The sequence below is a fragment of the Panulirus ornatus genome, chromosome 47 (assembly GCF_036320965.1).
Source record: "Panulirus ornatus isolate Po-2019 chromosome 47, ASM3632096v1, whole genome shotgun sequence".
Taxonomy (NCBI): Eukaryota; Metazoa; Arthropoda; class Malacostraca; order Decapoda; family Palinuridae; genus Panulirus; species Panulirus ornatus.
Window position 1 is genome coordinate 18,477,930 of NC_092270.1, and position 11,845 is coordinate 18,489,774.

Genomic DNA, 11,845 nt, shown 5'->3' on the forward strand with positions numbered 1-11,845 from the left:
TTAAAATACAAGGAGGGGAGGGTTTCCAGCCCCCCCACTCCCGTCCTCTTTAGTCGCCTTCTACGACCCGTGAGGAATGCGTGGGAAGTATTCTTTCTCCCCCATCCCCAGGGATATTATTATTATCATTATTATTATTATTATCATTATTATAATTATTATTATTGTTATCATTATCATCATTATTATTATTATTATCATTATCATTCAGTGTTTTTCTAATTAGCATGGAAGCTGCAGGAATAAACAAATATAAGGTCTAACTCACGTATCCATGTGTAATGCCCTGAAACCACAGACCCCCATCAACATCCAGGCCCCACAGACCTTTCAGTGGTTTCCCCCTGCTGTTTCACATGCTCTGGTTAAGTACCTTGACAGCCCATCCAATCCCTGTACACCACTTCATTTCAATTTCATCTGACTCATGGATACCTTTCAACTTTTTGAGTGTTTAGGTTCTAAGTGCTCAAAATCTATTTTTCTCCATCCTCCCATCTCCAATGTGGTCTCCCTCTTCTCCTTGTCCCCACCACTTCAGACATATATCTCTTCTCTGTTAATCTTTCCTCACTTATTCTTTCCATATGTCCAAACCATTTCAGTACATCATCTTTATCTCTCTCAACCATACTCTTATTATTACCATATCTTTCTCTTGCCCTTCCATTTCTTATTCAAGCAACTCTCCTCACACCTCACATTGTCCTCAAACATTCAATTTCCAACACATTCACCCTCCTCCATACACTTTCTCTTATAAGCCATGCTTTGCAGCCAAACAACATAATATAGACTACTATAGTTTCAAAAATACCCATTTTCACCCTAAAAGATGGTGAACTTTCTTCACAGATTTCTCATTGCTCCCAAGACCTTCTCCCCCCTTACCCATCCTATGGCACACCTATGATTCCATGCTTCTGTTTGCTGCCAGTTCCACTCCCATGTATCTAAAACACTTCACTTCCAATTTTCCTCATTTCAAATTCATATCCCAATTAACCTCTGTGAAACCTAATAACCTTGCTTTCATTGATATTCACTCTCAAATTTCTCCTTTTACACATTCTCCATAACTCAAGACACCAACTTTTGCAGTTTCTCACTCAAATCTGCCACCAATGCTATATCATCAGCAAACAAATATCATCATTATTATTAGAGTATTATAAGTACGATTATTATCACTATTAAGAAGCAGCACTGGAGTTCACTAGTTATTGAACCCTATTGCCGTGGCCACTCCCTTGAGGGAGTCCTCATCAGGATCAGGCATCAGAGATATAGACAGATAGACAATTAATTACTTTCACTGTTATCATAATAATCACACAGTCCCACAAACCCTTATATGAGGCTCCTGAAGCTTCAACGCTGCATTCCTAGCTGGAGCACAGAAATGACACAATCTTTTGGAAAAAGACAGTTCTCAACGAGACTATACTATATTGCTGTACCAATAAGAACAAATATCCAATTGCTATAACTCAAGACTCAAAACTCATACAAAAGATCCTAAGAACAACAGACAATGAACTCATTTACATCATTTACATCAGGGCACCAATAACAACATAATATTAGTAATGGCACAACATCAACAATGATAATGATATCAAAATTTCACACACAAAATACACCATGACAACATCAACACATCATTAAAACCATGATGATCAGTATCACCATATTATCACTCAATAAAAAGCAACAATAAAACACCATACAAATGTATGTTAACACTTATGACATAATACCAGGGCACCAACAGTAACACAAGTTAGTGTCCGTAAGGACAAAAGCTGTTAAGGACAAAACAACATTGTAACAAAAACACACTTGAAACACCAGCAGTCACATCACCCACAATAAAACAAAACACAGAACTCCATGAACAGTACATCAACATCAACACAACTATAGTAACAGCAAAAGCTCAAAAGTCACTACACAACTCCAGTACATAGCAACAAAACACCAGGAACTACATAACACGTGTCACATAAAATATCAATAACTACTTAACACTTGTGTCACAACATATAAACATTAGTAAAAACATCACTCCTTTAAAAACATAAAACCTTCGGGGAAAAAAAAGTAACAAAGCAACAGAACATCATCCTACTAACAACAGCAACACAACTAACTTGAGGATGCCACCCTGGCCTCTCCTAAGGCTGGCCATCACACTCATCAGCGGTTTGGCTCAACCTCGGCTGTGTTCTATATCTTCCAGTTCAGGTGTATTGTTTGGTTCCGTTGATAGCGAGAGGAAGCTCTGTTGTAGGTGACTCGGTCTTAATACTTATTTATAATTTCATGAGTTAAAGACCATAATGGAAAACATAACTAAATAAGCATGTACATTTTCCTAAATATTTATTCACGTAGAATCAATCAAACTCAAGTAGATCCTCGTTCATATGCACTAAACAGTGGAGATGTTAAGCTCACAAATATACACAAACACAGTAACTTGAATATTTTGCCAACATACACAGAGCAGATGAATTCTTGTTATATAAAATACCACAGAGAAGCATAGTACACATACTAATAACCACCAAGATGACCTGGGCACTTGCAGGACACTTTCCAAAAACAATGAGCCTCCAGCTGGATTACCCTCCTCCCTTCAATTAGTCAGAGACATTTTTGTCTATGAATGTTTTCTCAAGACCATACAAATCATCAGTAGTTCCCGAGGTCCAGCTGTTCTAGGTGCGAGACTGTGCTGTCTTTCCTTTTCACACATGGACCTCAGTAAATAAAACATATCATCAAACAGGTAAAACTATTTACACTGTTTATTCCACAAATGATAAGTGAATATTCTTACAAAGTCATTATTCATGTTTGTAAGTAGAAAAAGACTAGCGTAAAGGATACAAAATGTTAATATTTAGGGGGTAAACATATTGTTAAGTTAGTCTACCCGTCCCAACATTCATATATCAAGAATGTTTGAATATTCAACATACAATGTTCACTAAAATTTTCAAAATCAATTTCATTGGTGTTCTAAAAGGATAATCCTACCACACTATTCAAATCAATCACATGTAGTATCTTATTAGTGACTTCAAATCAATCTCTGCAAGTTTCTAGGGTACAGTATCTTCTTTTCAAACAAATCACATGCAAAGTATCTGTGAGACTTTAATCTCGTGAGGCACATGCAAGAAGCTCTTCAAACTACATGTAATCGCATGTAAAGTATCTGTGTAAGGTAAGTGTGGAGGACTCATTAATCAAATTACATATGGTTCTTCAAACTAAACACATGTTAAGCCTGATAAATGTTGATAAAAGTCTATTTGAGGAACTTCTCACTTAAAGGAGTCCATCCTGTCCCTGCTACTGGAAGCAGTGCAGCATTAAAGCTGCAGGAACTTTTTCAGAGAAAGGGGTCCTCGGGTAGTATAGTAATAATAAAAAAGAAAAAATGTATGATTTGGTGAAGAAGTAAAGCAGTGAAAAGTGCTTTACATTTCTCATCAATGTTTTTCAGTCTGATGAATTCCTATAAAAAATCAACAACTAGGAAAATCAATCATCTCATTTCAGAAAAGGAAAGTCTAATTTGACTGAGTTCCTTGAAATCATTTTGATGATCTAATTCCCTGTTCATTAAGGAAAGTGGACATCTCTTTTCACTTATTACAATTAGATATCTTTAAGGAGAAATTATCTGTGATGTTATCTGCAAAGCTATAATCTTGGCTCTTTTTCCATTTGTTTCACTACTATTTGCAGTATTTTCACTAAATCTTCGGTTCATTCTTACTTTTCTTTATCTGTTACTTTTGTCAGACAGCTAACTGTCTCAGGACTTTTGCAATAATCAACTTCACATCTCTTACTGTAGCCCAAGGGTGTATGCCATATTTATGATCACCTCCAGTTTCTGGTATAATATACTGGATGTTAATGCTCTGCTCTTCCTGCATTGGCATAAAATAAAGGACATCATTGCTTTGTTCCTGCGCAGCTTTTTTACCGTTTCATTGATCAAAAATAACATTATCCCATCCCATCAAATAAGTCATTTTTGAGGAGTATGTTTGTGCACCTATTCTAAAGTGAGAGGCAACTTAAACCTAGTTATGGAACTCATTTCCATATATCAAGGGAAAATACATGAGAAACATTTCATAAGCAACATACCTCCTAGCAGGTATAAGAAAGGACAGACAATTGATCCAAGGTTAATGAAAAGGAGCACCATTACTTGGAGTAAGCCTTCAAGTGGCAGGATATAAAGGATTACGGGACAACTAAATTTTGTTGTATCAGTACTCTGTCAAACTCAATATATAACTGCTGAAGGATGCACTGGAGTTCATTAGTTATGGAGACTCTTGTGCCATGGCCACCCCCTTGAGGGAGTTCCAGGTGGGAACAGGTGCCAGAGATAAAGATAAATGATGCCAGATGTTCTTACCCACTACTGTAGTTAGTTCTAAAATAAAAGAAACAACATCTATAGCATCAGTGTTATGTTTTGAATTAAATTGAAATTATTGGTCATCTCTTCATGTCCATGAAGTTCTTCCTTTATGTATTACATGGAAATATATAAATGATACACATGGTATACAAAAATGTGGAGAGCACAAACTAGGTACAAACATATGTACAAAATACATTGATAATATGCATTTTTTGCGTGAAATCTCACCTAGAAAAAACAAAGTACATAATGTGATTGGTACAATGAAATCAAGCCCGGAAAAAACCATGATTACGATATATAAATAATGAGCATTCGTATCACCAGCCCAAGCCCTCCCCATCCCTCAATATAGAGGAAAGATACTTCTTTTCTGGGTATTGTCTTTAACAATATATGATGTAGACATCCCGTAAGGAATGTCTGCACCATCTTTTTTTTTTTTGTATGTGCACTAGGAAAGGGTAATTTCTGATAAATTATCCAATTAAGGGTTTAAATGAATTGGCTGGAACCAAAAGAGAAGAGGGATGGCTAGTTTGATGTGGGGTCCCAAATGTAAAAGACAATCACAAAAGAATACACTGAAAATGTACATCAGCAGATGTGGGCATTGCAAATGCATATTGTCAAAATAAAGGTGTCCATAAATACACACGGTATATTCAGAAGGAATACAAGGTAGACAAGAGCATAAATGATATGGTGAGCGTAACTAGAGACACACTAAGCACTGTGCATGATATGCAGCCTGGAAAGGGACTAGACAGAGGTTTATCAGATGACATGGGCGAACTATATGACAGCAATGGTATGGTCTGTAACTGCTTAAGAACATATAAAAAGGATGCAAGAAGCAAAGCTGAGGAAAGAAAATGTAAAACTCTGCTTGAGAGAAAGAAGTTAGATGAGAATACAGGAAAAGATTCAAAGGCATTTAAAGTGTGTCATGAAATGTTCCCACAAAAAAAGTGCACCACTTTAGGTACACCTTGTGTAAAGAGGTACAACATGACAAATAAAGATTTGAGGATCTCAGCTGATAAGAAAAGACGTATTAAGATTTGAGGAGCTTTAAGAGAAAACAATCAATGAGAACTTAAAGAACAACATATGTTTTATCACTTTCACAAAAATGAAACATTTTCAATGTACTGTATTGCTGTATGTAAATATCTTCCAGGTGGAAGGTTCCAGCATACAATATTCAAATTGATGCTGAACATAACCTGTGTTAGATTACTATGTTCTACTCATTTTCCTAAACTGAATCCCATATTTCTGTCATCTCCCAAGCCCCATCCTCCTTTATCAGTTATTAGGTTTCACAGGATTATTATTAAAGACTTCATTAACTACAAAACTGACAAAAATCATCATGCATGATTAAAAGCAAAGAATATCTCATATTTCTCACTGAATTAACAACAATGCATATGATGTCGAAAGGGAGCTGTGGTTTTGGTGCATTACACATGACAGATAGAGACTGAGTGTGAATGAATGTGGCCTTCGTTGTCTTTTCCTAGTGCTACCTCACGTGCATTCGCGGGGGGAGGCTATTTCATGTGTGGCGGGGTAGCAATGGGAATGGATGAAAGCAGCAAGCATGAATATGTACATGTGTATATATGAATATGTCTGTGTATGTATATGTATGCATATGTTGAAATGTATAGGTATGTATATGAGCACGTGTGGGCGTTTTTGTATATTCATGTGTATGTGGGTGGGTTGGGCCAGTCTTTCATCTGTTTCCTTGCACTACCTTGCTAATGCAGGAGACAGCAAAAAAGTATAATAATAAAAGAAAAAAATTTGATTCATAGCCTTTACCATTTTGTACTCAGCTAAAGCAACCATTGCCTTAGTTAGATTATTCTGCTCATGTTGGTATATTCAATCCCAAGCCTGAGGTGAATAACAGGGTAATCTGTAGGGCAAAAGGAGCAATAGGGCAGCCTGTGGACTGATAGGTATACTAGTGGCGTGTGGGCCAAGGAATGTGCCAGGAATAGGGTGGCCTTTGGGCAAATGAGAGTGGTAGGGTGGCTTGACAGCACATGAGAGTGAAAGGGTGGCTTGTGAGCCAAGAAGAGCAATAGGGTTGCTTGTGAACCAAAAAAGAGCAACAGGGTGACCTAAGGGCCAAGGAATGCAACAGGCGTACTGTGTGCAAAGGAGAAGTAGAGTGGTCTGCAGGCCAAGGAGAGTAGCAGGGTGGCTTGTGAGCCAAGAAGAGCATTAAAGCAGTCTGCAGACTAAGGAGAGCATTAAGGTGGCTTACGAGCTAAGGAGAGCAATAAGGCCCCTAAAATTAAAAGGTCAGATAAGCACAAAAAGAAAATATGGTAGTTAATCAGAAAACAGACACACATGCTCTGATTTTGGAATCTTTGTTATACTTTTTATGGAATTACTGTTTGGTGTATAAGGTACTATGTGTGTGATTTTTTAACTAACCCCATTATTTCTCATCATTCACAACAAATAACCCAACAGCACACATGTATAGGGTTATGAGGGCAAAATGTTGATTAGATAATTTATTTCTTTTAATTCTTATTTTGCTTTGTCGCTGTCTCCCGCGTTAGCGAGGTAGCGCAAGGAAACAGACGAAAGAATGGCCCAACCCACCCACATACACATGTATATACATACATGTCTACACTCGCAAATATACATACCTATACATCTCAATATACACATATATATACACACACAGACATATATATATATATACACATGTACATAATTCATACTGTCTGCCTTTATTCATTAGATAATTATAATTCCAATTACCAAAAGATCTAAAAATAAAAAATTTCTTGCTTGCCTATACTACAGATGATATGTAGGTTCTAACAGTAAATAATTTCTCTCATCATCGAGGAGACAAGCTCAGACGGGCACCATGCACCAACAGCTTTGATGTAAATAGCGAGTTCTAATGTCTACATTAGAATGTGGCCCTATGTGAGGCAGATCCACTAAGAGATCCCTGTACATTTAGATATTCAAATACTCCCAGCACATGTGCAACATGCAATGTTACAATGCATGTTGCCATCCAGTGGAGTACATCTCCTCAGTAACAAGGGAAATTGGCAACTGCTAGACCCCACATGTAAGATATCTTGTTTTTCACATTTTTATTAAGTCTTTAAATCAGTCTACAAACCAAATAAAACTCTCCTGAATCTTTAAAAATGGCCAGGTGAATGTTTTGCTGCATATGTCTGAATGACAGTCATTTGAGAAAGTTTTCACGCTATGTGTGAGGACATTCATGAACTGAGGTGCCAAACAATTCCTTACAAGGTGAACACATGGTATGGACTGGTTTTACCCAAGAATTTCCTAATTTAAAGCCCTGTCCTCTCTGTGGGGACCATCTTTTGGGAGTAGGAGGTGCTATAGCTAAAAACCCACACTCCGTATCAGTTCAACTGAGTGTAAGGAATCCACTGGTACCACTTATGTTAAAATCTATCAAAAGGACAAGTATGTCCATTTTCCAAAATATTACAGAGAAAATACCGTGAGCAGTCTGGGCCCAACTCTGTTCAGTACGTTGCCTGTGGATAACAAACAACATGAGATGCATAGTTGAAAAATTCAAAAGGGCCCTGGAAAATTTTTAAAATGGAGTGCCAAATAAGCTGGGATGTAGTGGCTGTGTGGGCCCATGGATGTGATTGCCAACAGCCTGGTCAACCTGCATCCCAACTTAGATGTGTGGGTCCTATGCCCTGTGCCAGGTAAATGCCAGGAACAAAGAGAACAGTGAGGTGGCCTACAGGCCTGTGTGCCATGGAAAGCATTAGTGCCATGGAAAGCATGGCCCGTGGGCCATGGGGAGCAATAGGTTGGGTTCTGGGGTAAAGAAGAGCGACATGGTTTTCTGTGTGCCAGGGACAACAATAAGGCAGCCCTTGGGATACAGGAGAGCAAAGGGGTGGCTTGTGGGCCTCGGGGAGCAATAGGGTGGCCTCTGGGGCAAAGCACAGCAAGAGGGTGGCCTGTGGCCTTAGGAGAGCAGTTGGGTGGCCACTGTGGTAAAGTAGAGCAAAAGGGAAGCCTGTGGGCCAATAAGATCAATAGGGTTGCCTCTGGGGCAATGGAGAGCAACAGGATGGCCTGTGGGCCAAGGGAAGCACTAAGTTGGCCTCTGGGGCCTAGGGTAGGAATAGGGTGGCCTGTGGGTGAAGAACACCAAAGTGGCCTGTGGGCCAGAGACCAATAGAGCGGCCTAGGAGGTCAAGGAGAGCATCAGGTTGGCCCGTGGATCATGTAGAGGGAAAGGACAAGCCAGACGGTCAAGGGGGTGCAATAGGACTAAGGAGGTCAATCCGATATGTAGGTCAGACACGGACCACAGGTCAAAGGAACATTTCCAACCATGACGTACATATTAATCAAGAACGTAGCAAATAACAGACAAGAATATTACTTACTTGTTGAAGAATTACCACGACGACACTGGTAATAGACTGAGGCTGTGGCTGTCGCAATGCCCGTCTTCACACCACCTCGTTCACCAGGCTGACACGACAGACCCACAGGTCTTTACCCCCTCCCTGAGCAACTGCAATTGCCAGAGGTCGCAGTGGAGGTCACGGGGGCAACGTTATGAAACAATCTATCACCAGGAATGGGCTCCTGTCCGCGGAAAAGGTGAAGTTAGATCGATATACAGAGAGGCCCTTCGTCGGCGGTCTGGATTTCAGAAGGAGGTTGGTGGAGGAGGGGAGTGGTTCGTGAGGGCACGGTAGTCCACCTTCAGAAGCTGGAGGTCAGGTCGTCGGTGCTGGCTGCTGCTGCAGGCACAAGCCAGGTCGTGTGAGTGGTCGTCCTCGCCCCTCCACTGTCGTCTGCACTAACACACTTGACTAGGTTTTTTTTTTCCTTTTTTTTTTTCTCTTTCTCCCGCAGTATGAGCGAGCGTTTGTCTCCTCTTCTTCTTACAACTTTATCTACTGATCTTCGACATAAAATCTTACTAAACTTATTGAATTAGAATCGACAGGGCTTGCCTTTTTCTGATGGTGAGTACATAAGGTTAAAGAAGGGAGATAATAATGGTTTAATGGACATTTTCTGTTGATGCAGACGCAACAAGATAACACTACATTAATACATTTGAAAATTCCTCCATCGTAATCCACACCAGCTAATGCTTTAGTGCAAAGTCATACACACTCAGTGTTCCAGTATACCTATCATCGCCATCATTATTGCAGTATATCGCTATCATACTCGCCACCATTACTGCAGTATATCGCTATCATACTACCAATATATGCAGTACATCGCTGTCATACTTCTCTGCATTGTAACATATCTATCATACACATTACCATTATGGTAGTATACTACTCGCATACACACTTCAGTAATGCAGTAATATATCAGTCATACTCAGTATCAATAGTACAGTATACCAGTCTTACTCACAATCATATTTTTCAGTATATCACTAATCTTGTTCACTACCTCGATGCAACACATCACTAATACTCATCAATATGATATCTTACAGTTATATTAACATTTAATCATAAGAAAAAAATACAATTTAGATCATCTATGGCGCTCTGTTTAAACCACAGTACATTTGTTTTAGCTGTTATTTCTCTATTGTCAAATTCCATAACCATAAGACTGAGTTAAAAGCAGTGTTCATAATCATTTAAGTATCATATTTCTTTATAAGTTGAGCAAATACTTTATTTTTTGTGGTTTTCGTCTGATGTGCTTCTTGTCATTGGTCGCCATGGATGTAATTTGATTTAAAGGCCACTAATCCATATTCTGCAGTCAAACTGCGCCCCTTCCTTCACTAGTGTTATCTACTTCTCCTTATCTTCTGCTCTGGATTATTTCCCTGTTCCTGCCCGGTGATCACAGTCGTCGAGGTTCTCTACAAAGAATTATATCATCAGTTCACCTTCGTCTTCACTTGACAACGTCACCAATCCATCTTGAGGTAAAGTCGAGGAATTATTTCAAATTTGTTTGAGTTAGTGTCTTGAACATATACGTTTTCTATGTTTTGTATTGATGTAAATGTTCCGTTTTTTATGACACTTCTGGTCTTATATAAATGTGGGCGGGTTGTACTGTGCCACGGGGCACGATGTTGAATTGTGATAATCAAGGTCTTTTACGTCTTTAAATACATTGATATATGTATATATACATACATTACTTACGCTTGTACACAAGGTGTAAAGTAAGGATATACTACCCTGATGAAGACCCCGAAATCAAATGATTAAAAGTTACATTTATCTACATCTGATCACTTTCCTCTCACGTAATGTACATATGTAGATTTATATTCCATAATCGTAGACCTTGTAGAAATCATCCATTATGGAACGATTATATACCTTAGGGTAACTGTACACTCAAATTATTTTGGAGTGATTCGCTTTAGCATCTCCCACTGCCATTAAAAGGCCAGAGCACTGGGCCTGTCGAGTGCCATTTAAAAAAAGCTGTCAACGCCAAGTTACAGCCAAGAATCGAATGATTTTGAATACCTTTTTTTCCATTTGCTCGCCACCTACGCTCCCTCGTTGCCTGTTACCCTTTTTAAACGCCCAGGCAGCGTAGAGAGCCATTGTGTTTCAGGAATGCATTCTCAAAATGGCGTATATGCACCATGACCTTGACGCTCAGGGCAAACCCTGGGGTCGACGGAGGGAATTGGGGGTGTGTGACCTTGTCAACCACGCCCCCAGCTGTCGCTCAATCAATCGTCCTTGATCTTGTACTGTCTATCTGACCCTAGCAGCTTCCTTCTGCTCCTGTAGAAGCAGCTGTAGAAGCAGCAGCTTCCTCCTCCTGCTGCTGCTCCTCCTTCAGTAGAAGCTGTGTGTGTGAACATTCCACCATCTTCCTGCAGCTGGACCTGATGGTGTGGAGGCTCCTGGGATCCGTTCAGGGGCCTGAGTTCCTCCATTTTTGATTCATTTATCTTTCATCTTCGTCTCCTTCCTGATGGAAAGTGTTTTGAATGGAAATCTACGTCTTCGCTTCGCCACCTTTACGTAACGCACGCCATGGACTTTGCTTTGTATATAAGGACGCTAATTACTGCCATTAGACGGGATCTTTCTTTTATATTTTCGTACGTTTTCAATGGGGTTGTAAGGGAGAGAGAGAGAGAGAGAGAGAGAGAGAGAGAGAGAGAGAGAGAGAGAGAGAGAGAGAGAGAGAGAGAGAGAGAGAGAGAGAGAGAGAGAGAGAGAGAGAGAGAGGAACGTCACTGGATCCCCCCTTTCAAATGTGTGTGTGTGTGTGTGTGTGGCTATCCCTGAGCCCCGTGTTGGCTTTCAACGCCCTTACCTGCAGCTGCAGCACCTGCAGCAGCAGCGC

At 39.7% G+C, this 11,845-nt stretch overlaps 1 protein-coding gene across 2 annotated transcripts in view; it reads right to left on the bottom strand.

Annotated features, from left to right (window-relative positions):
- The window catches only part of Nt5b (5' nucleotidase B), a 292,848-nt gene extending 283,499 nt beyond the window's left edge, over positions 1–9,349 (bottom strand). The window contains exons 1-2 of one of the 2 annotated variants that reach the window (XM_071689863.1): positions 8,917–9,328; positions 2,154–2,284 (exon numbers count right to left, since the gene is read on the bottom strand). In XM_071689863.1, the coding sequence (XP_071545964.1) occupies positions 2,154–2,200 (47 nt within the window). In that variant the 5' untranslated portion in view covers positions 2,201–2,284; positions 8,917–9,328. Of the gene's footprint in view, positions 1–2,153; positions 2,285–8,916 lie in introns of both variants that reach the window. The other variant, XM_071689864.1, reaches the window with a different exon arrangement.
- Positions 9,350–11,845: the final 2,496 nt, after the last annotated feature.